Source organism: Pongo abelii, chromosome 14, assembly GCF_028885655.2.
Source record: "Pongo abelii isolate AG06213 chromosome 14, NHGRI_mPonAbe1-v2.0_pri, whole genome shotgun sequence".
Lineage (NCBI taxonomy): Eukaryota > Metazoa > Chordata > Mammalia > Primates > Hominidae > Pongo > Pongo abelii.
The window spans coordinates 109,033,673-109,060,127 of NC_071999.2; the positions used below are offsets into that span (position 1 = coordinate 109,033,673).

General features: G+C 39.6%; 2 protein-coding genes across 22 annotated transcripts in view; both read left to right on the plus strand.

Moving 5' to 3' along the window:
• The window catches only part of BIVM (basic, immunoglobulin-like variable motif containing), a 42,956-nt gene extending 35,410 nt beyond the window's left edge, over positions 1-7,546 (plus strand). For all 18 annotated transcript variants that reach the window (XM_024230754.3, XM_063715028.1, XM_024230752.3 and 15 more), the window contains 3 exons: positions 471-557; positions 4,657-4,753; positions 5,589-7,546. In XM_024230754.3, coding sequence (XP_024086522.1) covers positions 471-557; positions 4,657-4,753; positions 5,589-5,882 — 478 coding nt within the window. In that variant the 3' untranslated portion in view covers positions 5,883-7,546. The remainder of the gene's footprint in view (positions 1-470; positions 558-4,656; positions 4,754-5,588) is intronic.
• A 4,725-nt stretch (positions 7,547-12,271) lies between these two features.
• Positions 12,272-26,455, plus strand: part of ERCC5 (ERCC excision repair 5, endonuclease) — a 29,821-nt gene continuing 15,637 nt past the window's right edge. For 2 of the 4 annotated variants that reach the window (XM_063715023.1, XM_063715025.1), the window contains exons 1-8: positions 12,314-12,443; positions 13,782-13,862; positions 15,204-15,278; positions 18,220-18,395; positions 19,876-19,991; positions 20,406-20,492; positions 22,141-22,201; positions 24,396-24,539. In XM_063715023.1, the coding sequence (XP_063571093.1) occupies positions 13,787-13,862; positions 15,204-15,278; positions 18,220-18,395; positions 19,876-19,991; positions 20,406-20,492; positions 22,141-22,201; positions 24,396-24,539 (735 nt within the window). In that variant the 5' untranslated portion in view covers positions 12,314-12,443; positions 13,782-13,786. Of the gene's footprint in view, positions 12,448-13,781; positions 13,863-15,203; positions 15,279-18,219; positions 18,396-19,875; positions 19,992-20,405; positions 20,493-22,140; positions 22,202-24,395; positions 24,540-26,455 lie in introns of all 4 variants that reach the window. The other 2 variants (XM_063715024.1, XM_024230745.3) reach the window with 2 other exon arrangements.

Sequence of the window (26,455 nt, forward strand, 5' to 3'; positions counted from 1 at the left end):
ATTTTTTTAAAAAAACTATACAAATCCCCAGGCTCTACTCCAGACCTATTTGAATTAGAATGTCCAGGGATGGGTTTAGGACATCAGTGTGTTTAAAGACTTCATTGCTTTAGGGTTTTATTTTTAGGATGCCTTTTGAGATGTCTTGAATTCATAGTGAAAGGAGAAGAGTAGTGGAAAAATGCAGATAGCATTCCAGGATTTTTTTTTCCTCCTAGAATTTTAGAGGTGGTATATTAAAACATTTTATAGCCCTAGATTTTGAATAGAGGATTAAGGCTGAAATTTAATTTGTGAGTTCTCTTTAATGGCCTGTAGAAATTTGCCGTCACCTAAGCTCTAATGTCTGTTCTTGATGAATGAATGCCAGGTTTGAATACACTCTAGTATGCCTTTTATTAATATATATTTGAAGCAATATACTCAAGGGAACAACTATTAAACTTACTGTGAATGTATTTTATATTTAGCAGGGGACCTCTCTCACCACAGGAAGTTGAATATTGGATCTTAATTGGAGAATCAAGTAGAAAACATCCTGCCATTCACTGTAAAAAGTATGTTAACTTCCCTTTATTTTCTTTAATTGAGGTAACATTTAGATACAGTGAAATGCACAGATCTTAGTTGTATATAATTAGTTTGATAAACGAATGTACCTGTCTAATCACCACCCAAATAGGATATGGTACACATGCATTGCCATGGAAAATACTCTCACTCTCTACTCCTATCAATCTCCATAGAAAGCCCCTCTTCTGATTTCTGTCACCACAGATTTGCTTTGCCTCTTCTTGAATTCCATGTAAAGAGAATCATACAATATTATTTTTGCATCAATATCTTAAGTAACATTTTTGAGATTCCTCCATTGTGTCCCGTGTATCAAGAGTTTATTATTTTTTTTATTGCTGAGTAGTATTCTGTTGCATAAGCATGCTGCAATTTGTTTTCCATTTTCCTGTTGATGGGCATTTGGATTGCTTTGAGGTTTGGTCCCTTGTGAATAAAGCACTTAGGAACATTCATGTACAAGCTTTGAAACAAATTATATAAAAATTTTATTAAAATATAATTCACATATCATAAAGTCCACCGCACCCACCATGCACAGTGGCTCATGCCTGTAATCCCAGCACTTTGGGAGACTGAGGTGGGAGGATCACTTGAGCCCAGGAGTTCGAGACCAACCTGGGCAACATAGTGAGACCATGTCTCTACAAAAAAATTTAAAAATGAGGCAAGCGGATTGCTTGAGCCTAGGAGATTGAGGCTGCAATAAGCTGTGATCGTACCACTGCACTCTCGTCTGGGTGACAGAACGAGATCCTGCCTCAAAAAAAGGGAAAAAAATGTACAATTCCATAGATTTTATTATAGTTACAGGGTTCTGCACCAATCACCACTATATAATTGCAGAACATTTTCATCACTCCAGAAAGAAACCCCATACCCCTTGGCAGTCACTCCGTATTCCCTGAGCCCTGGCAACTACTGATCTGCTTTCTGTCTCTAGGGATTTGCCTATTCTTTTTTGTTTGTTTGTTTGTTTGGTTTTTTTGAGACAGAGTCTTTTTCTGTCGCTTAGGTTGGAGTGCAGTGGTGTGATGTCAGCTCACTGAACCTTCACCTTCCAGGTTCAGGAGATTCTCCTGCCTTAGCCTCCTGAGTAGTTGGGATTATAGGTGCCTGCTGTCACACCCAGCTAATTTTTGTATTTTTTATAGAGATGGGGTTTCACCATGTTGGCCAGGCTGGTCTCAATCTACTGACCTCAAGTTATCCACCTGCCTGAGCCTCCCAAAGTGTTGGGATTACAGGCATGAGCCACTGCACCCGGCTGGGATTTGCCTGTTCTTGACATTTCATGTAAATGGTGTCATACAGTATGTAGCATTTTGTAGCTGGCTTCTTTCACTTAATACAGTGTTTTCAATGTCATCCATGTTTTATCATGGATTAGAACTTCATTCCTTTATATGGCCAAATCATTTCCTTTGTATGGAGAAGTCACTTTTGTTGTACAAGTCTTTTAGAGGACATATGTTTTGTTCTCCTGAAAGATACCTAGGACTAGAATTGATGATTCATAGTATAGATGTATATTTAAGAAACTGTGAGAAAATTCTCCAAAGTGTTTGTAAACCTTCTAATGAACAGATGTTCTGATTCTAATTAATTTTAGTTAAACTTATTTTATCAATTTTGTTCTTTTATATGTTTTGTGCCTCTATAAGAAATTTTTGCCTACCCCACGACCTCAAAAATGCTTTCCTGTTTTTTTCTAGAAGCTTTATAGATTTTATGTTTAGATTTCTGATCCATTTCTATTATTGTTTGGAGACAGGGTCTCTCTCTATCACCCAGGCCAGAGAACAGTGGTGTGATCATGGCTTACTAAAGCCTCGACCTCCTGGTTTCAAGTGATCCTCCCACCTCAGTCTCCTGAGTAGCTGAGACCACAGATGTGTGCCCTCATGCCCTACTAATTTAAAATTTTTTTTTGTAGAGACGGAGTCTTGCTGTGTTGTTCAGGCTGGTTTCAAACTCCTGGACTCAAGTGATCCTACCTCCTTGGCCTCCCAAAGGGCTGGGATTACAGATGTGAGCCACCATGCCTGGCCTTAATTACCTTTTGTGTGTGGTATGTGGTAGAGCTCAACTTTGATTTTTTTCCCCCAGTGTTTATCTAGTTATTCTAGCACTATTTGTTTACAAAGATTTTCCTTTCCTTATTTAACTTCTTTGGTGCCTCTGCTGAAAACTGTATGTGTGGGCTGTTTCTGGACTCTGTCCTACTAATCTGTCTGTCCTTTCACCGATGCCACACTCTCAATTGTTGTTTATACTAAAACCTGAAATTAGATAGCACGAATTCTCTGAATTTTTCTTTTTCTTAAAGATTGTTTTGGCTCTTCTAGGACCTTGGCTTTTCCATAAAAATTTTAGAATTTGTCTTTTTAATTAGAGCCTGTAAAGATTTTGATGAGGATAGAATCTATAGAATTCATAATTTCGGCTGGGCGCGGTGGCTCACGCCTGTAATCCCAGCACTTAGGTGGGAAGATCACTTCAGCTCAGAAGTTCGAGACCAGCCATGGCAATATGGCGAAACCCCATCTCTACTAAAGCTACAAAAATTAGCCAGGCATGGTGGCATGTGCATGTAGTCTCAGCTACTTGGGAGGCTGAGGTGGGAGGATCAACTGAGCCTGGGAGGTCGAGGCTGCAGTGAGCTGAGATTGCACCACTGCACTCCTCCCTAAGTGATAAGGTGAGACCCTGTCTCATAAAGAAAGAAAGAATTCATAGTTTAGTTTTGGGAGAATTGACATCATAACAACATGGACTATATCTTTACTTAATTAGAGCTTTAATTTCAACTTTTTAAAAAAAATTTTTCAGTATGGAGTTTTATGTCTTTTGTTAAACATTTTTTCTCAATGTGTTCTATTACACTGCTGGTGGGAATGTAAATCAGTACAATCACTATGGCAAACAGTATGGAAATTCCTTAAAGAACTAAAAGTAGATCTGCCATTTGATCCAGCCATCCCACTACTGAGTATCTGCCCAAAGGAAAATAAGTCATATGAAAAACACACAGGCACACACATGTTTATATTGGTACAATTCGCAATTGCAAAGATGGAGAATCAACCTAAGTGCCCATCAACCAATGAGTGGATAAAGGAAATGTGGTATGTATATACCACGAAATACTACTCAGCCATAAAAAAGGAATGAAATGATGTCTTTTGCAACAACTTGGGTGGAGCCGGAGGCCATTATTCTAAGTGAAGTAACTCAGGAATGGAAAACCAAACATCATATGTTTTCGCTTTAAGTGGGAGCTAAGCTATGCAGATGCAAAGGCATAAGAATGATATAATGGACTTTGGGGACTCCTGAAGGCAGTCTGGGAGGCGGGTGAGAGATAAAAGACTACATATTGGATTCAGTGTACACTGCTTGGATGACGGGTGCACTAAAATCTCAGAAATCACCACCAAAGAACTTACTTGTGTAACCAAAACCCAGCTGTACCCCAAAAACAATTGAAGTAAAACTTAAAAAAGATACTGCAATAAAAAGGTTTTCCTCAGCGTGTTATACTTTTTGATGCTATTGTAAATTGATTTTTTTAAAATTTCATTTCTTCATTATTTGCTGGTTGAATACAAAAATACAATTGATTTTCCCATGTAGACCTTGAATCTTACATCTTTACCAAATCCTTTTAGTTCTAGTAGTTGTTTTGTAATTCCCTTGGAGTTTCTGCACAATTGTGTTGTCTCCTAATAGAGACATACTAACTTTATATTCTTTTAAAAGTGGACTTGACTGTAATTGAAAAGGAAATATATCATATTGCTGCTTTAGCCTGCAGGATGTCATCTAACATGTTGGTATTTATTTATTCTGTAGGAAGAGTAACCAATTGTATACTGAAAACCTTGGCAATGGTTAGATAAACAGAATTGTCATAAAACTAGAAGTTATTACAGTTTAGTAGATGAAACAATGTTGAGATAAGAGAATTACTGCCAATTATTGCTGTGATAATATTGCAGCAACTTGCTCATGAAAAATTGCATTGCAATGATACTTTAGACCTAAAGAAAATTGTGCTTTATCCTTTCTTCTTAACTATAGATGGGCAGATATTGTTACTGATCTAAACACTCAAAATCCAGAATACCTGGATATCCGGCACTTAGAGAGGGGACTGCAGTATAGAAAAACAAAGAAGGTAAGAAGAACACCATTGTGTTTAAAGGCATTTCCCAGCTGACCAAAATGCGGTGTTTTACTTAGCACTCTTTAGGTTGCAAATAACAGAAACCTATATTTGATAGAGGAGTGAAAATTATTTTAAGGACACAGGGCTGTCTTTAAAACCCAAGGGCAAGGGGTATAACCTGGAGTCATAAAGAAATGGTAGATGGTAGCAGGTATTGGAATGATAGCAAGGGCCAAAGAGCTGCAGTCTGCTTCACTCTTTTGGGGGCTATATATTGTTCTTAGCTTTCCTTTTGTCTGATTACTTTCTTCTTAAGATCATCATCTTTCAATTTATGTATCTTTTTTAGATGAACAGTGTAGACTGAGACTGACCTGTCTTGGGTTCAGTTCCATAGTCTTAGCCCAGCTTGGGCCAGATTAACGGTGGCCTTGTGGCAGAGTCGTGTGTACAAACAAGGCTTTGGGACAGGCTCTCAGGAAATGACATCCCATTGATACACTCTTCCTCACATAACTATATGAAGAATAGGAGAGAGAGGAAAAGGAATGATCTTGGTGTTTGAATTAGGCAGATGGGGAAGTTCTCTAGTATGTGTTTGGGAGTGAGTAGTAGAGAGGCATGGGGAGGAAGGTGTTTTGGCTCCGGTGGGCACTGTTATATTTTGTAAAGGCAGCTGTTAGAAAAGGTGGAGGATAAGGTGCTCTGATGATGCCTGGAAGGAAAGTAACATTTTGAGGCAGGTGAGGTAAAAAAAAAAGAAACAAAGGAGTTCATAGGGACCTACAAATTAGTACAATTAATTTCCCTTTATTTTCTTCACCCAACTTTTTTTTCTTCTCAGGTTGGGGGAAATTTGCATTGCATCATAGCATTCCAGAGACTTAATTGGCAAAGATTTGGCCTTTGGAACTTTCCATTTGGAACCATTAGACAAGAATCACAACCTCCAACACATGCCCAGGGAATTGCCAAATCTGAGAGTGAAGACAATATTTCCAAGAAGCAGCATGGGCGTCTGGGCCGGTCTTTCAGTGCTAGTTTCCATCAGGACTCGGCATGGAAAAAGATGTCTAGTATCCATGAGAGAAGGAACAGTGGTTACCAGGGTTACAGTGATTACGATGGGAATGATTGACTATGCTTGGTACTGAACAGCTGGCATTATATATGAAACTGCTATATACAGGACTGTATAAAGACAGTAGAAGATTTTAGTAAGCCTACATTAAATAGGAGCAGATCTTGTGGTATAAAAAATAACCTTGTAGTTCTCCAGATACTAAGCTTGTATATGATTATGATGGGTGATTTCAGATATATAAGCAGATAAGCACAGATTATTGTCCTTTCAAGTTAAGAGTATATAATCTGGACAGAAAATTTCACAAAATTCAATAAAATTACAACTGTTGTCTAAATAAGTGAAACACAAATTCACTTAATAGCATCAAGATTTGAAATACTTAAGTATGAAGTGACTTTTTTAATGACTCGATCCCTAGACATTTGTTACAGATAGTTTTATGCCTAAGACCAAGATGTAAAGTACCATCTGCCCTTAAAAAAAAATTGGGGCTGTCAATTTCTAGTTTTCACTCATGGTTAACGCGCATTTAAAATTATTTCATGAGTCTTGTAGTTCTTTGATTTATAGCAGGATCTTGCTTGCCTCATTTGTTTCCTGGTTACATTCTTAGGATTCTGACTAAGAGGCAAAAGAGAAAAGACTCAAGAAACTGATCCTGGAGATCGAGACCATCCTGGCTAACATGGTGAAACCCCGTGTCTACTAAACATACAAAAAATTAGCTGGGTGTAGTGGTGGGCACCTGTAGTCCTAGCTACTCGGGAGGCTGAGGCAGGAGAATGGCGTGAACCCGGGAGGCGGAGCTTGCAGTGAGCGGAGATCACGCCACTGCACTTCAGCCTGGGCAACAGGGTAAGACTCCGTCTCAAAAAAAAAAGAAACTGATCCTTTTTTTTGTGCAAATGTGTGACTTAGTGCATTGATTCAGATTTTTTGACTTTCTTGATGTGGTTTGTAATAATCAAATATTGACAAGAACCTTAGGTCTCGAAAGACTTTTATAAGTCTAGATGACGTTTGCCTTAAGGATAAAGTGAAAGAACAATTGGCATCTTAAGTTTCTATACCCAAGGTTATCTGTGAAATGAGATCTCCTGATATTTGATTGCTCTCTCAGTATGGAGTCATATGTTGATAACAGTACTGAAGATGCATAAGAAATGCTCAAGTCACTCAGAGGACAACTACCCATATTCCAGACTCTGAGCTGTTTCCTTTTTTTTTTTTAAATCATATAGACAATTAGCTGTTTGAAGTGAGTATTAAATATTTCAGAAGTGTGAATTTCATGTATTTGAGCTCCTCTAGTTGCTGTCGGTTTTTCTTCTGCTGCCAACCTGTGACTCACAAATGACTAGGATCTCTTGTTCTTTAATTTTGGGGTCTTGTTCCAGGACTCAAATCAGTAACTTGGTGATTACAAGGTGCTGAATGTGTTGGTAACCATATCGCAATACACCTCAAGGAAAAGGTTCAGATTTTTATTTTTAAAATATTTTCATTTTTTTCTTGAATTTTATATCCGTTTGTTCACTCATACATGCCTAGCCTACAGAAGGGGATATATATTATGAAATGGTCATTTTTCTGAAGAGAATATTTTGCTTGAAATGCAAAGGACTGAAAGAGATTTGTAGGTTGTTGATTTTGTTACTTCATACTGGAACTTTTAAAAAGTTTTCATCAAATAAAGTTTTGTTTTCTACTTTTAATTATATGAATGTTTTTAAACCTTTGTTTTAGGTAGAAAGTACCATTGTGTCTTTGAAGTACATGATAATTTGTCAATTCTGCTCAACTGGTACATTATAAGAAACCATCTTGAGTCTTTTATAATTAATGAAACAATATGCATTATGATGACTGTAATTTTAGATTTCTAATTTAATAGGAAATAGAAAATTTGATTCTTTTATTAGCTTGAACCAAATGAAGTTGTCATCTTTGTAGGTCAAAAATGGTTGAATATTAGCAATTTCATACAGTTCAACTGAATATTTCAGAGAAGAGGTAGGTAGGAAGAACCAAGAGGAAAGGAGAAAAATGCAAAATAAAATAAGAAATTAAAGGATAGGGAAACACCTAGAAAAAGAGGATGAGTTATTCAGACTATTGATCATAATCAATTTTTATAAAAGTCTTGATCTGTTCTAAGTTTGGCTTCCAAGTTTGGCTTTCCAGTTATTAAGAGCACAATGAGGTTTGAGTTTAGTGAGATTATCTTTCCTGCAGAAGCTGTAAGGAAGAGTTACTGCATACTTCTCTTAGAAGATTAGTAAACTTCCCTTGATATTGGATTTCTTGGTCAGCTCTTAGGAATCCCACAGATACAATGAAAGTTCAAATACTGGCTCTGCACTTACAAGCTATATCACCTGTAGTGATATAGGCAAGTGAAGGTTAATTTTTTTTCTGTGCCTATTTCCTCATTAGTAAAGTGGGGGTAATAGTATCTACTTTATAAATGATTTTGAAGAATAAGCTAATACATGTAGTGTTTAGAACAGTGCTTTGTAGATAGGAAGTGCTATTTAAGAGCTTGCTATTATTCCAAAAGATGCAAATTTTACTATTCAGAGTCTTTAGAGAGAGCCCTTTAGATAGCATCTTAAGGAGCTAATTCCTTTTAAATCACATATGCACCCCTTAGTTGCTGTTTCTTCAAAAGAATATTTCATATTCAAGAATATTGCTTTATTTTTTTGAGACAGAGTCTTGCTCTATCGCCAAGGCTGGAGTGCAGTGGTGCTCTCTGCAACCTCCGCCTCCCAGGTTCAAGTGGTTCTCCTGCTTCAGCCTCCCGAGTAGCTGGGATTACAGGCATGCACCACCATGCCCGGCTAATTTTTGTATTTTTAGTAGAGACCGGGTTTCACCGTGTTGGCCAGGGTGGTCTTGAGCTCCCGGCCTCAAGTGATCTGCCTGCCTCGGCCTCCCAAAGTGCTGGGATTACAGGCATGAGCCACCGTGCCCAGCCTTTGCTTTGGTTTTAAAAGTCACTTACAATACTCAAATGCCTATGTTGGCTGTTTATTTTTACCCAGCTCACAGGCAGAAAAAAATAAAAGTTTATTTAGATCAAATTCTGCAGCAGTTCCTTTCCCTACTGCTATTACTGCTAAAGAACCGTGTGCCATCATTAGGCCAAGTTGGTGCACTACCTACAATACTTCCCAACTTGTCTTCTCCCAGACTGGAGGGGCTCAGGCAGCTGTTCTAAGGCTCCATCACATTCTGCATCTCGACTTTACCCATAATACTCCTACCCTTCTAGTACCAGTGATTCACTCAACAAACTAAATTATACACCATTACCAGGTCAGTTCTTAAATAGCTCAACAACAACAACAACAACAAGATGTTGGTGGCGTTCTCATTTTACTGGCAGAAACTGAGGCTTTCATTGGTGAAGAAACTTGCCTAGGATCACAGTGTCTTAGTTTCTCAGGGCTACCATAACAAAACACCACAGACAGGGTGGCGTAAACAACAGAAATTTATTTTCTCACAGTTCTGGAAACTAGAAGTCCAGGAGCAGGCAGGTTTGGTTTCTTCTGAGGCCTGTCTCCTTCACCTGCAGAGGGCCGCCTTCTCACTGTGTCCTCACATGGCGTTTCCTCTCTTCCTGTCATCCCTGGAGTCTCTCCCTGTGGCCCAATTTTACTAGTAGTAGTAGACACTGCACTACTAGACACTGCTGGAGCACTACTGCACTCCAGCCTGGGCGACACAGTGAGACCCTGTCAAAAAAATAAATCAATCAGTCAAATTGATTTAGGGCCTATCCTAATGGCCTCATTTCAATTTAATCATTTTTAAACGCTGTGTCTTCAGATGATGACATTCTGAAGTACTCAGACTTCCACAAATGAATTTTGGAGGCCACAATTCAGACCACAACACAAGGCAACATATGTCTCAGATGAGATCTGAATGACTTATCAGCCTAACCTCCAAGCAGATTCTTTCAGCAGACTGCAAGGTGCACTGGAGAGCTTTAGACTAGAGGCTTAAGAGGTCATTTAGGCAATATTTACAGAACTGCTAAGTGCCAGGAGTGGGGGATGTAGCAGTCAACAAAATCGTTCTTTGTTTCACTAAGTTTACAGTCTACCATGGGGAAGAGACAAATACTGAACAGGCAATTATATTATTCTCAGTAAAATGACAACTGGGAACGGTTTCTGGGGATTACTTTACATATGGAGGAAATGCAAAAAACGCTTTGTCAGGATTATTCCTGTAGCAAATTAGTTGTGACTAGGTCAACCCAACACGGCCACTGTGAATCATCTTGTTGGGCATAGAAATGGTTTTGCTAAAAATGGATTTCTCCACAGAGCACGGTGACTCATGTCTGTAACTCCAGTACTTTGGGAGACTGAGGCAGGAGGATTGTTTGAGACCAGTTTGGGCAACGAAGCAAGACCCTGTCTCAAAAAAAAAAAAAAAATCAGGGCGTGGTGGTGGGGCCTGTGATTTCAACTACTTGGGAGGCTGAGGCAGGAGTATCACTTGAGCCCGAGAGGTGGACGTTGCAGTAAGCTGAGATTGCACTACTGCACTCCAGCCTGGGCGACAGAGTGAGACCCTGTCAAAAAAATAAAATTAACAATCAATTTCCCATTTACTTCTGTTATAAAGAAGTCTTAAAAAATTGCTCCCTTAAATCAGCCTTTTCACTGAGTTTAAATTTAGTTCAAATTCGAACAAATATGGATACTAATACTGTCATTTATTGAGTAGTTATAGTGCGTTGCATGTAACACCTTGAATCCTTACTAAAGTCTGCAAGGTTGGTTTTATGCACTGATTACTGATGGAGACACAAATTCTGAACAAATGTGACTTCAGGAATGCTAAACACCATAGTGAGGCACGATGGGGGGATTTGAATCTTGGCCTGAGGATTCCAGAGCTGTGGCCTTTCCTGGGGTTACTCTGTTAATTGATTTCTAGTCGTTTCTGACCTACAAGCCGTGGCATTATAAATTTTAGATGCTGAAGAAAACTAAACTATATGTCAAGGATTAAGGCTTGTGAACCCCCAAAATTTGAGACAGGTCTCAGTTAATTTAGAAAGTTTATTTTGCCAACGTTAAGGATGCGCACCTGTGACGCAGCTTCAGGAAGTCCAGATGACATGTGCCCAAGGTGGTCGGGGCACAGCTTGGTTTTATACATTTTAGGGAGACAGGAGACATCAATCAATATATGTAAGTACACTGGTTCCTTCCAGAAAGGTGGGGACAACTCGGAAGCAGGAAGGGCTTCTAGGTCACAGGTAGATGACACACAAATGGCTGAATACGAGTTTCTGATAAGCCTTTCCAAAGGAGGCAATCAGAATATGCATCTATCTCAGTGAGCAGAGGGATGACTGACTAGAATGGGAGGCAGGTTTTGCCCTGAGCAGTTCCCAGCTTGACTTTTCCCTTTCGCTTAGTAATTTTGGGACCCCAACATTTTCACAGGCTTTAAATTTTATTACTCTTTAGTTACTACGTGCTAGCATACAAATAAATAGTACAAAACCAAGAGGGCATCCACCTTCCGGTTGTCTCTTCACATGTAAAACAACATTTTGTGTTAAATATCTTCACAAGTGGCGGAGCAAAGGTGAGAACCGATACTAAAAAAGCGCGTAGAAAATCACCTCCCAGCCGGGGCAACACAGGGAGACCTCATTGCTACAAAAATAATTTGCCGAGCATAGTGGTGCGTGCCTGCGGTCCCAGCTACTTGAGAGGCTGAGACGGGAGAATCGCTTGAGCTCGGGGAGCAGGAGTTCCAGGCTGCAGTGAGCTAAGAACGCGCCGCTGCACTCCAGTATGGACGACAGCGTGAGACCCTGTCTCAAACAAAAACCCGTTACCCCACCAAGAAGGCGCTTTTGCACATTGTTTTAACGCTTAACGCCTTCAGGATGCCAGCGTTGCGGAAGCAAGTTACCACCAAGGGATCAAGTTACCACCAAGGGATCAACACTGGGGCTAAACCTCTCACTTCCGGAGTGCTGCAAGCGCCAAAAATATACGTCATGTGAGGAGGCGGGGCTTCCGCCCTGCGCGTCCTGTTAGACGGAAACCGAGCGGGCCCATTTTTCGTGGGTTTGCAGACCCACCAGCGAAGGCGAGCGGTGTCGCAGGGACATCTTATGGCTGTTTCCGTCGCCTGCGTGGCCCTTGCACCCCGGTCTTCCATTAGAGGAGCACACGTTTGGGCCTAAGCGCTGGGCGAGGCGACGCCCTGCCCCTCCCCGCCAACGGCCATTCTCTGGACCTGTCTTTCTTCCGGGAGGCGGTGACAGCTGCTGGGACGTGTTGCAGCCGGAGTCTTTCCGCTTTAATGCGCTCCCATTAGTGCCGTCCCCCACTGGAAAACCGTGGCTTCTGTATTATTTGACATCTTTGTTGTGTAGGAGCAGGGAGGGCTTCCTCCCGGGGTCCTAGGCGGCGGTGCAGCCCGTCGTAGAAGAATTAGAGTAGAAGCTGTCGGGGTCCGCTCTGAGGACGCAGCCGCCTCATGGGGGTCCAGGGTCTCTGGAAGCTGCTGGAGTGCTCCGGACGGCAGGTCAGCCCCGAGGCGCTGGAAGGGAAGATCCTGGCTGTTGGTATCCTTAACGCCGCGTTGGGACTTGGGGTGCAGGGATTCGGGGCTGGATTCCTCGCGGGGCTCTGCCTTGGGCACAGTGGCATCTGCAGGATGATGGTCTTGGGTCGGGGTCGGGGTCGCTATAGAATCTCTGTCACTAGGTTTTCTAAGTACAGTCGTCCCTCGGTATCCCCGGGGCTTTGGTTCCAGCCCCTCCTCCGCATACCACGATGTTCAGGTTCCTTCAAGTCCCTTATATAATGGCGTGGTATTTGCATATAAACTACGCACTCTCGTAATCTGTTAAATCGTTTCTAGCTTACTTGTAATGCCGAATGCAATGTAAGTGATCTGTAAATAGTTGTTATACTGTATTTAAAAATTTTTAGTAGTTTTTATTGGTATGTTTTATTTATTTATTTTTTTCCACCGCAAATATTTTTGATTCGTGGTAGGTTGAGTGCGGAATCGGGTGATGAGGAGGGCCGCCCTGTCTGCTTTCCCCAGCTTTGCAGTCTTAGCGGCCTGTGCATCCTGGTTTGTCACTTTGTGGCAGTGCTTTATGTTCCTCTCTGCTTTAGTTTTCTCATCTGCAAAGTAGAGGTGGTGATAGTATCTACACACAGGATTGGAATGAGGAATAAAGAAATTACCTAAATGAGAGAAGTTTAACGCGATTAATACAGTAAATCTTAAAGTTATTGTCCCGTCCGGGAGGTCAGTAAGGAGAGAAGAGTAGACTTCGACCATTAGTTTTGCTTGAGTCTTGCCCCATTTATGTTTCTTAGAGGAAGGATAGTGTGGCCAGGTGTTTTACCAATTTTTTTAATTGACTTTTTAAGGACTGTTGTTTCTGTACATGTTTGACTGGTTTTGTTTTGTCATTGGAATTAAATTCTTTTTTCATTAGCAAAATGTGATATTGTTTTTGAAATTTTTATCTTTTTCTTTGTTATGTAGGCATTTTTTTTTTGAGTATTCTGGCGCAGAGTCTGGTGATACCTTATACCAATTTCCTAAATGGGGATCTATGAGTCTAGGGGCTCGTGGGCTTGTGGAAAGGGTCCTGTAAATGATTGCGGGGGTACTGGGGACGGGAAATGGAGTGCAAGAGTGTGTGGGCGTTCAGCAAAGGAGTCCCTGACTGTGGAGCCCTAATTCTTCAGTAGGTACAAAACTTATAAATAAAACGACATTGATAAGTTTTAAAACATAATGAGATTGTTATCATTTTTTGCAAGTGAATAATCTTTAAATACATATGTAATTGATTTTTGGCTTAAAACTTTTTATACAGGGTACTTTGAATTGGGGAAAGCCAAAGTGTTTTTTGTTTTGTTTTTTGTTTTTTAGAACACATGCGCTGTTGCTGCCCTCAAGCGGTTCGTCAGTATCATTGCAGTCTAAAGATTTTCTCAGAAATAAAGGGTAAAGGTTAGCTTTCAGTGACAAGAACCCTTAAAACTTCAGCAAAGATTTAGATCATTTTATGTAGCAGCCCTTGTGAAGAATTACTAAAGAGGACTGTGGCCAGGCTCAGTGGCTCACGCCTGTCATCCCAGCACTTTGGGAGGTCAAGGCAGGAGGATCATTTGAGCCCAGGGGTTCAAGACCAGCCTGGGCAACATAGTGAACCCCCGTCTCTACACACAGTCAAAAAATTAGCTGGACGTGGTGGCCTGCACCTGTGGTCCCAGCTACACGGAAGGCTGAGGCAGGAAGATTGCTTGGGCCCAGGAGGTCAAGGCTGCAATGAGCCATGTTCATGCCTGTCTCTGAATAAATAAATAAAGAGGACTATGAAAGACATTCTAGTCATAATGACAACCTCATATATTTATAATAACCTCGTTTATGTCAAAGGAGTATATCTGATTACTTGTTCTACAATTGATTTTGCTTTATTTCATTTTCACGGGAATTCAGACACCTGAAATTATTTAGATTTTATTGTATTGTTTGTTAATGACAAACTTACCCGTTATTATACTAGTTTCATAATTTACTCTTGTATCTCTATAATAAATTGTTTGGTCTTTAAACCGTCTATATAGCTTAGTGTCTTATTTATACAGTCTAAATGTCTGTGTCAAATAGTGCAGAATTAAGTTAAACTTTTGTCTCTTACAGATTTTAATGTTTGTAAGATGCGTTTAAGTGTATTAGCAAGATATTACCATCTCTTTAGGCTATGTATACTAATGGAGATTAATTACATTTTAAGTCACCTAACTAAAGAACTAAAGAAACTTATTTTTTGTATTGAAATGTTATTGGTCTTTGGGTCTTATACCTAAAGTGATTTTTGGCTTTGCTGCAGATTTTAACTTTTCTGTCAGCAGAAATTTAATTTTGCGTGTATAAACTTACTGAAATTAGACAAGTCAAATTATACAAATATTTTCAGATTGTCTCATTTTTCATATTTCTTGTCTAACAATTTATGTGAATATTTTCAGGTTGTCTAATTTTACATATTTCATCTCTAAGAATTCAAGCCAAAATTCTCAACCCTGGCTGAGAATTGGCACTACCTGTAGTTAATTGAAAAATAAAAAATAAAAGAAGGCCTACCTCAGTCTCTATGATTTACAATTTTAGGCCCATGGGGTTTAATAATCCATATGTTTCAGAAGCTTCATATCCTATTCTAATGGATAGCAGGGATGAGAGCCACTGATCTGAAACTAGATTTCCTCACTTAAAGTTTAAAGTAGTGGGCCAAGTAGAAACTAATTTAATCCTATGTAATAGTGAGCTCCATGGCTTTTCCAGACTATACTTGTAGCAAGCAGAAACATCGATCTAATACAAGACAGATGCACATCAACGCCAAGTTCTGCCTCAGATGTATCTTTTATCTGACCTCTTCTCATGGTCTGCACCACTACTGTCTGCGTTAACTTGGGCTATTGTAACTCATTTTAGAACTGGTTTCCTTATAATCTGTTCTTCACATGTTCATCAAAGTTATCCTTAAATCACGTTCTAGAAACTTCCCAGTGGCTGTATCACCTCCTGCCATTCCTTTTGTCCTGCTGCACTGGCTTCCTGGAGATAGGGACTGTCTCTGTTTTGTTCATGGCTGAATTGTTTGGTGCATATCCCTAGGGTCTTGGATATGCCTGGCCCATGGTATTGCTAAATATTATAGAAATAAGCATAGCAGTAGCTTGCTTTCCACTAGGTATTTTGTTACATAGTGTTTTGTAAGTTAATTGTTGATGAGCCTACATTTTTTTATGTTAGTAAAAGTTAGGCAATGTACATTCATTTAAATACTAAACTGTTCAACTTATTTAATAGCAGATATTTATTGTGTATAAGAGTCCCTGTGAAAGGGAGTGCAGTGCACAAATTGCCTGGGCAAGCCATGGAGCACACAGGCTGGGTTTTTTCCCTGCTAGATTATAAACTCCATAGGGCCAATACTGTGTTTTGTTCAGTGCACTGGATATGCCAGTGCATAGAAAAATTGCTGCCACATAATAAAAACAGAAATAACTTGATAGGTGGCCCCTTCAATGTTCTTTCCCTGCAGTAGAAATTTACCTGTAAGTATTAGCACCAGTCCAGGTTTCTGTCTGTTTTTTTTGTTTTGTTTTGCTTTTTTTTTTTTTTTTTTTTTTGAGACAGAGTCTCCTTCTGTCGCCCAAACTCGAGTGCAGTGGCGTGATCTTGGCTCACTGCAGCCTTCGCCTCCCGGGTTCAAGTGATTCTCCTGCCTCAGCCTTATAGGCGCACGCCACCACGCCTGGCTAATTTTTGTATTTTTAGTAGAGACAGGATTTCACCATGTTGGCCAGGATGGTCTCGATCTCCTGACCTCAGGTGGTCTGTTCGCCTCGGCCTCCCAAAGTGCTGGGATTACAAGCGTGAGCCACCGCGCTCGGCCTCAATATATTTTTTAAATAGGAATGTATACAAGGAGGAGGTCTTCATCTAGACTGAGGAAGGGACCCATGGACTGAGACCTTAGAGTAGGAGAGAACTAGGCGGAGAGAGGGAGAAACTGTTTCAGGGAGAGGAAGCAGCATGTGAGAAGAACCTGGAAGCACGAGGGAGCTTAGTGATTTCCGGGTTTGAGGAGAGCCCAGTGGCAGGAAGTGAGCAGAGGCCAGATCATTGAGGGCTTCCTAGACCGGGAGAAGGAGTTTTAGATAGTATCTTGAAGGCAGTGGGAAGCTTTGGAGGGTTTTCACCAAAGATACGTTGGTGAAATCTAGTATGTGCCTTCAAGATACGTTAGAAGGTAAAATTGATAGACCTGGTAATAGCTACAGGGGGTGATGCCCAGCATTCTGGCTCGGGTGAATGGCAGGGATGTTCACTGATATGGGAGCATGGGCAGCTGAGTGGAGAAGACATGGAGTTCAGTTTTGATCATGTTAAGTTTGAAATGTCTGTGAGGCATGGGGTAGAGATGTCATCTGGGCTCTCTGTTCTGGGGTCAGGAGCGTGCTCTGGGCCGGACATATACGTGGAGTCAGGGCGTGGTGTGTGTGGAGGGGATGGAGGTTGATAGTTCACACGGGAGGAAAGAAGAGGGCCTGAGACAGATCGCTGCTGAAGTGAATACTTTAACAGTGTTACAGGAGCTGGCAAAGAGTCTGACAGCAGGAAAACCAGCAGAGCGCGGTGTCACTCTTGCTTTTGGACAAATATAACATTTTTTGAGAAGCACTTTTTAGAAAAGTTTAAAAATATAAGAAAACTTCAAGATGAAAATATAAATCATCTTTAATCTCAGCAGACGTAATATCTACTCTTAATATTTTGGTGTGTGAACTTCTAGTTTTTTATATTTAACATATATACCGTATCAGAAAATGGAGTTATACTTTATATGCTTTAATAGCCTGTTTTACTATCTTTAATAATATTTAATGACTATCTTCCTTATCACACATGCTCCTGCAACTTCAATTTTTAAGGGCTTTTTGGTATTCCAGCAAATAGGTCTGCCATAATTAGTTTTTTTTTTTTGAGATGGAGTCTTGCTCTGTTGCCAGGCTGGAGTGCAGTGGCACGATCTCGGCTCACTGCAACATCTGCCTCCTGGGTTCAAGCGATTCTCCTGCCTCAGCCTCCTGAGTAGCTGGGACTACAGGCGCGCACCACCATGCCCAGCCAATTTTTGTATTTTTAGTAGAGATAGGGTTTCACCATGTTGGCCAGATGGTCTCGATCTCTTGATCTCGTGATCCACCTGCCTCGGCCTCCCGAAGTGCTGGGATTACAGGGGTGAGCCACCGCGCCCGGCCTATGATTAGTTTTTTAAAAAGACCTGCTGGAAAACTTTTAAGTTGATTTTTATATTTTCATTATTATAAACAAGCACTCTGTAAATAACTCTCATTATATATCCATGATGATTTTCTGAGGATCAATGTCTGGAAGTGGTAAAATAGACTGCAAAGTTTTAAAAAGTTTTTTTCACTATGAATTGTCAAATTGTCCTCCAGAAAATTTGTGCTAATTCATGAAAATTCTTTAGCAATCACTTATTTTTTTTTTTTAAGAAGCAATTCTTTGCAATGAGACTTCTTAAAAGGATATGTCTGTCTTTGTATGATTTTAAAATGCAGTATGTGAATAGGGGTAACAAGAGCTCAACTAAAAGTTAACTGACTTTAGGTAGATCCCATGAGAGCTAAATGTTTTTCAATTTTAAATGAATAGTGATAAATATTTAGTGTTCAACGTTTGGATAATATCAGTTATTAGGAAATCAAAGTTGTGAGGATGAAGAGAAAAATCCCAGAGTGTTTTCCATTAACAATTCTCCCAGATATTAGCATTTGGTTAAACCAAGCACTTAAAGGAGTCCGGGATCGCCACGGGAACTCAGTAGAAAATCCTCATCTTCTCACTTTGTTTCATCGGCTCTGCAAACTCTTATTTTTTCGAATTCGTCCTATTTTTGTGTTTGATGGGGATGCTCCACTATTGAAGAAACAGACTTTGGTAAGTATCATATAGTTTTTGGTAAGTGTCAAATAATTTTTTTCTTTCTGCATTCTAAGAAAAATTCACATAAAATTTTTGTTTTCTCTTTAGAATTTTAGAAACAGACTTATTTTGACACATACTTAATTACATCTACTTTTTTATCTTGAACAATTAATTTTTCTTTTAAAAAGTTTTATGAGAGTTCATCATGGGTACAATGATAAAATTAACTTTTAAATAAAACTAACTACTAAAATCCTTGCTGTTGAGAGTTTTCCCGTTAGAGGATCTTGTTAGGTGTTCTATATTTATTTCAAGGGTGCGGCCATCACTCAGAGCACTGTGGAAACCCTCTTTGGGAAGTGCCTCCCTGAATCTGAAATCAAGTATCCTCCGTGATAGCAAGCCTTCTTTTAAGGGGAATTGGATTTTAGGAGTAAGCAATGTTATGTGGTGCCAAGTGGTGACTAAAGTGGATTATCTAGGAAGGAAATTGACCATGATATAGAAGAGTCAGAATGAGTTGCTGCTTTGTTGTTCTGGAAGTAGTTTTAAAAAATGTTTTTGGAAGTCTGGGGGCAGGAGGATTGCTTGAGCCCAAGTCCAGCCTGGGCAACACAGGGAGACCCCGTCTCTAAAAAAATGACATAAAATAATATTTAAACAGTCCAAATGACAGCACCCATTTGGATATATGACTTTTATTTGTTGAAAATACCAAAGTAATGAAATGATGACTTTGTAATCATACCAGACAGATACTGTCTAATTAAATGAGGATATAGGATAAAAGTAAGGATATAGGATAAAAATAAAAAGCATTTATAAATGCTGGGGACCTTTGTTGCCTCAGTAAGAGTGTCTAGTCTTGAATGTTGCAGTTTTCAGTTACCCAAGGCATACTGTAAATCAGGTACTTTGTGGAAGGATTAGAAAGGAAAAGAGAATATCTTGGTTATTTTTATCCGATATTCATACATAAGCACAGGGACTATCCATTTGTCACTACTTGAACATTTCTTACAAGATACATACGTGTAAATTCTATACATTTTAGAACTTCTTATGATATATAATCTTGAATATTGAAGGGCAGAATTACATGTAAGTAATGCATTTTATAAAAAGCAATATTAGAAATTGTTTTTGGTGTCACTGTGACATTTTATAGAATACATAAATAATTTCTTTTGGGAAGCATTTAAGCTTTCCACTTCTTGGGCATATTAAAGGACATTTAAAAGAAACTGAAAGTAAATTAATAGTTTCCCAAATATATTGTGTAGTAGCCCATTAAGTAATAGATGGAAACGCTGGGTGTCCTTTATGTAGCAGGAACCTGAAGATATTCGTTGATATGGCAATTAGGAGGAAATGCTAAAGCAGCCATAGTCTGAAAACTCAGACAAACCAAATTCTCTGGGAAATAAATCACAGCAATGTTTCTAGTGGTCTAATATCCTGAAGTGAGATCTTACATCCTTTCTTCTCATAGGTGAAGAGAAGGCAGAGAAAGGACTTAGCGTCTGGTGACTCCAGGAAAACGACAGAGAAGCTTCTGAAAACATTTTTGAAACGACAAGCCATCAAAACAGCCTTCAGAAGCAAAAGGCAAGAGGAAAATTATAGTCGTGTTATAGATGAAGTTTTAAAAAAGTGATTTTTGTCTTGATTTCCTGCGATTCTCTTTCCCTCTCTAATTTTGACTCTCAACAGACAATAGAGAGTGAAATGAGACAAGTAGGCTGCCATTTGACCTGGTAATTTGGAGTTGTAGCAATTCTCCGTTCTGTGAGAATCAACTTTGCTAATGAGAAAAAAAAGCTGTCGTGTTGCATCATGTACACTTTTTACTTTGATTATGCTCTTCTTGACTCTAGGTGAGCAGCCCCACCACGGTTCCTTTCTTTCTCTCGGCTGCATTTATTTTCCACAGCAGTGGCCTGAGGGCAGTCAGGTCAGGTCCCTGTTCACCATCCTGAGCAGGGTCTGCATAATCTGTTTAAAGATTTGTGTACTTTCCAGAGATGAAGCACTACCCAGTCTTACGCAAGTTCGAAGAGAAAACGACATCTATGTTTTGCCTCCTTTACAAGAGGAAGAAAAACACAGGTAAATGTTTAACTATTTAAGAATATTATTTTAGTCATTGCTACATTCAGACACATTTAAACCTTGATGTGTTATCTACATGATAAGGCGTGTGAACATTTCTTAATGCATCTGAAATAGGCATGCTCTATACCTTTCAGAATATTTTTCAAAGACTAAATTTTTTATTTACTATTCTTTGTGTTTTGGTGATTCATGATTCTTATTCCTCTTCATTCTAAAGAACTTCTGCTAGGGCTGTGGATTTAAAATTCTCCAAGGCATGAATTTTAGTTTTGCTTACCCTTTGCTTACACATGCGGTCTCTAGCTGCTTTTCAATCCAATATGGTCTCTCTCACCATGATGCTAAAATACCACAAACCATGACATTCTTGTTGCTAAATCTAGCAGACGCTTTGCACTTCTTAGTGTGCTCGACTTCTCTGCCCTAAACACCATGCCCCACTGCCACGCTCCCCCGGCATCTCTCTGGCCCTTTCTGCTCAGCCTCTCTGTGGACTCCACTTCCTCTGTCTCTCTCTTAATGGTTGGTGGTTTCTGTGTTTGAAGTGAAGGTGGAGAACCAGAAGCTTGACAGTTTGCCTTTGTCCCCTGTCCTTCCCTCCACCTCTTCCTTTCCCAGGAGTTCCCAAGAGACAACTTAGCTTTTGTATCAGCTCAGTTCTATTTGTCTCCACTGCTACCACCGTCATTTTTTCTCCAGGTTACATTATTAGCTTTTAAACTTCTTTCTGTCTTTGTCTTTGATCATACCCTTTTTGTAATAGCTCCTCCCACCAAGCCCAATCTCTGTTTTGTGTTATAGTCTGTTTAAAATCCAAATCTGATATTGTCATTTCCTTACTTAAAACACTTTCTAGCTTCTCATTTCTTTCTTTTTTTTTTTTGAGATGGAGTCTCTGTTGCCCAGACTGGAGTGCAGTGGCACAATCTCAGCTCACTGCAACCCCTGCCTCCTGGGTTTAAGCGATTCTCCTGCCTCAGCCTCCGGAGTAGCTGGGATTACAGGCACCTGCCACCACACCTGACTAATTTTTTGTATTTTTAGTAGAGATGAGGTTTCACCATGTTGTCCAGGCTGGTCTCGAACTCCTGACCTCAAGTGATCCACCTGCCTTGGCCTCCCAAAGTGCTAGGATTGCAGGCGTGAGCCACCACACGCAGCTTAGCTTCTCATTTCTTTAGGATAAAACTTTAACTCCTTAATTATACTTTCCAGCCTTATCCCTGCCTTTCTTCACATCATCCACAGGCAGGCTTTCTTTTCCTTGTTTCTATATGGTTATACAACTTAGTTCTTTTGCCTGGAACACTCCTCTCCATGAACCTTCCCACTCCCTACAACTAGACTCCTCACTAATTCGTGGCTAACTCCAACCAGTGTAATTGCAGGAGATCCTGGAAAGCTTTTGTGACTCCTAAATTGGGTGAGGTGACTCCCTATTCCATCTCTAGCGACCTGCCCTTCCCTTGTGGTGGAAGTTATTAGATCCCACTCTAATTGCTGACTTACACGTGTCCCCCACCAGACCGTGAGACCAGTAGTGGCACAGATCTTGCTGTTTTATTCACCACTGTAGCCCCTATAACGAGCAGCACCTTGCATTAAAAATCATAGATATCGTAAAAGTATGTTTGACTTTCAGTTCAGAAGAGGAAGATGAAAAAGAATGGCAAGAAAGAATGAATCAAAAACAAGCATTACAGGTATTTAGATCATTTTTGAATTCAGAATGTATTCTGTTATTTGAAATGAATGACATGAAAATGAATATTAATGAGGTATATCAAACTATGAAAGTTCCTGATAAAAAGTAAAGACAGATGGCTTTTTGATTGGGCATATATATGTGTACATGAATGTATACAAAACACACTCACCTATACATGTGTGTATATATATATATGTATATATATGTATGGAATTTGCCATTATGCACATCTATATATTCAAAATAAGCCATTTTTCTTTTACAACCAACCAACCAACCAATAGTAATATGTGCTTACATAGAAAATATAGAAAACATATCATTCATAAATAACTTGTTGTAACATTTTGATATATTTTCATCCATTCTTTGCCTGCCCCATATAGTTGAATACCTGTTTGTGTATTTGTATATATGTATCAAATGTACATGTGTACATATTTATGTGCTACACATATGTGTGTATGTTCTAGTTATCTGTCACTGTGTAACTTAGTGGTTAAAACATCATTTGTTATCATCATCTGTCTGGGTTCCAGGGGTTGATGAGCTCAGCCAGGCAGTTCTCTCTGGGGTCTCTTGTGTAGATGCAGCCAGTCTGTAGCTGGGGCTGGAGTGATTAACAAGGCTTCCTTGCTGCCATGGGTGGTGGTTGATGCTGGCTGTCAGCCAGTCTTCCGTGCGGCTGGCGCCAGAGCACCTACTTGTGGCCTCTCCACGTGGCCTGGGCTTTTTCCTAGCATGATGACTGTGTTCCGAGGGTGGGCATCCCAAGAGAACGTTCTAAGCAGAAGCCCTGTTGCCTTTCTGACCTAGCTTTGGAAGTTGTGCAACATCCTTCCCACCACATCCTGTTCCTCAGAAGCTAGTTACTAAGGCCAGCCCCTATGGAAGGGGCAGAGAGTTAGACAAGAAGAATGTCCCACACATATTTTCATGAATAACATTTTTACAAATTGAGATTATGCTGTATATATACATTTTTTTATAAACATTTTTCAAGTTTCTTAGTGTCACAGATAGCATTTTTTGATTCCCAAATTCACTGTTTCTTGTTTGTTCATATTGTTTTGTTCCGTCAGGTAGAAACTTTTGAGCTAAAACCTTGAGATCCTTCAGGTTGTGGAGATGCTGTGCTATTAATGCAGCTAGTGAGAGCAATCTTAGCAATCTCTGACCATGGGCCTCGTGGTCAGAAAGACCTGCGTTTCAGTCCAGGCTCCACTGTTCACTAGCTGTGTGATCTTACACAGATTAAATTCTCCAAGGCTTTATTTTTTTTTGTAAAACGAAATTGATATCAATGCCTTGCTGATAGGGGTGATGGGAGCCTTAGTGAGGGAAAGCACAGGAAACGCTGAGTGCAGTGACAGGTCTGTCCTACGTGTTTGCTGGTTGGTACGTACACATGTAACATACAGACATGCAGGACAGCAGGTTGTATTAGCTTATCTTTTTTACTAATGAAGGATTTTAAAGTACTTTTGGTAATGAGTTAAAGTTGAGAAAAGTTTTACACTTTTCCATGTCTTCTGTGAATTTCTTACTTTTAATTTCATTTTTTATATTATGAGCAAAATAAAACTAACTTAATTACGGGAATGATATATATTGCTTGAATTCCTAAGGCTCATTCTGTCTTGGGTTCTTGCATTTTCTGTTCTCTCAGCCTGAAATGCTGTGTCCTCAGTGAGGCTCTTTGATATCTTCTAAGTCCCTGCTCACACATCTTCTTTTTAGTAGGGTCTTCTTTATCTATCAAATAAATCTTTTTTTCCACTTTCTGTTCATGTAATCACTCATATCAGATAAATCTGCTTTATTTTACCATTATCTTGTTCATTTATTTATTTATTTATTGTCTTCTCTCCACTACTCCTAAGAGCAGGGACCTTATCTGGCACCTTATCCGATCTCACAGTACCTTAGCACCTAGAACAGTGCCTGGTGCCTTAGAGGTACCTGTTAAGTATTTTTTTCTTCTGAGTGAATTAAAGAGTGAATGGCTGCATTCCCTAATTTGCCTACTCACTTTGTTGCCTGTCATAGATTATATGCAACTGTGTTTAGCCAATTGTTGATTATGTAGAACTGTGTTTATTATATAAACACAATACATATCCCTAATGGTGAATAGAACTAAGTGTATGAAATGCAAATTTCATGGTGCTGTGTTTTTATCTTTACAGGAAGAGTTCTTTCATAATCCTCAAGCGATAGATATTGAGTCTGAGGACTTCAGCAGCCTGCCCCCTGAAGTAAAGCATGAAATCTTGACTGATATGAAAGAGTTCACCAAGCGCAGAAGAACATTATTTGAAGCAATGCCAGAGGTGAAATATGCAACAGTACATTCATGCTTAGAATTAAGAACTTCAGCAAAACTTTTTATTAGAAAGAAGAGAAAATTGATAAGCAATACTTATATGATATCTCAGTTAACAGTAAACAGCATTTCTATATCTCAGAGATTCTAAGAAGCATCGTATATTTATATGTTTGAGCCTATAGACATTTACTCTAAGAAGTTTTTCTTGACTTTTGACCCAGTACTAGGTCTTTTCGCCTGGTCTTTGTTCTTACAGCACCCTGTAATGTCACTTTATAGTTCTTAGTTCCCAAACATGCTTATCTTGCTCACCTCTGTATTTTCAGTGCCTAGCTCAGTATTTTTCACATGGTATGTGTCCAGTAGATGCTTACTGACTCAATTCTTAGGTTAGGTCATGAAAGTTATGGTAACCTATAATATACATTGTCTATAAAAACTAATAGTAATATAGAATCTAATCACAATGGAAAAATAAGTTCTAAATTGAAATTCCAGGTGTATCTTCCTCTGCTACAGCCCTAGAGATGCCATTGGCTTTCCACATTCCCTTGTCCTCTTCCTGGACGGTGCGAATGGGGCTTCTTCACCTTGGAACATCTTGTAGCTCGGCAGGCCCAGAAAGCTAGAGTGGAGGTAGTGTGTGCGGTTGAGTGCTAGCAAATATGTCTCCTGATCGTGCTACCATTGGTAACTTAATTCGTGTTACTATTGATGACTCCCTGTCTTAGTTGCCAGTGAGTGAGTTCTTTTTCTCTTTCTATTGCTACTACCTGTTATTTCTACCATAGTTCTCTTTTCATCCACTATAGGACAGAATAGAAATTTTGCAGCATCATCGACCTTAGTGCATAGATGGACTGTTTTTTTATTTTCTACAATTTTTGAATATTGCTTAAATTGATAGCAGAAATATGAAAAAGGAAGGGTAAATTTCTTTTCTCATCACTCCCTGTTTTTTCCACAAAGAATGTGCAGTAGCATACACTAAGGTGCACAGAAGTGACATTCTCGGGTCTTTGGATATACAAAGGACAGAAGTAAATTGATTCTTATTTCAGGAGAAAAATCCAGGCTCAGTCTGTCTATCAGGCATTTTATTTCTTGAGTATGAAAGAATCTCTGGGTGGCAGTTGAGGAAGTAGAATTTTGGTTGCGTAAACAATAATAGGAAGAAATGGGAGAAGAGAGACAGTCCCTAATAATTTACTGTTCTTTATTTTCTTTCTGCAACCATGAAGTCTCTGGAAGTGGTGGACTGTAGGGTGGTGTGGAGTAGCAGCTTACTGGATCTGTAATTTTGATAGAGATGTTCTAAGTCATCCATGTTGGGCCTTTGTATCATCTGTACGTCGTGCCAATGTAATATTGATAATAGTGATGGGAGGTAATAATAGCAGTAGTAATAATCATAATACCATAGTTCCACTTTACTCAGGGTTTTGGTTTCTGCAGTTTTCAGTGACCTGTGGTAAACTGTGGTCTGAAAATATTAAATGGAAACTTTCAGAAATAAACAATTCATAAGTTTTCAGTTGCACACCATTCTGAGTAGAGTGATGAAATCTCACACCCTCCTGCTCCATCTTGCCTGGAACGTGAGTCCTCCCTTTGTCTAGCATCTCCGTACTGTAGACGCTTCCTGTCTATTAATCACTGAGTAGCTGTCGCGGTGATCAGATCGACCGTCACGATATTGCAGTGCTTCTCCTCAAGTCACTCTTATTTGACTTAATGATGGCACAACAGTGCAAGAGTATGATGCTGTCAATTTGAATGTGCCAAAGAGAAGCTGTAAAGTGCCTCCTTTAAATGAAAAGGTGAAAGTTCTTGAATTAATAAGGAAAGAAAAAAATCGTATGCTGGCTGAGGTTGCTCAGATCTGCATAAAAATGACTTTTTTATCTGTGAAATTGTGAA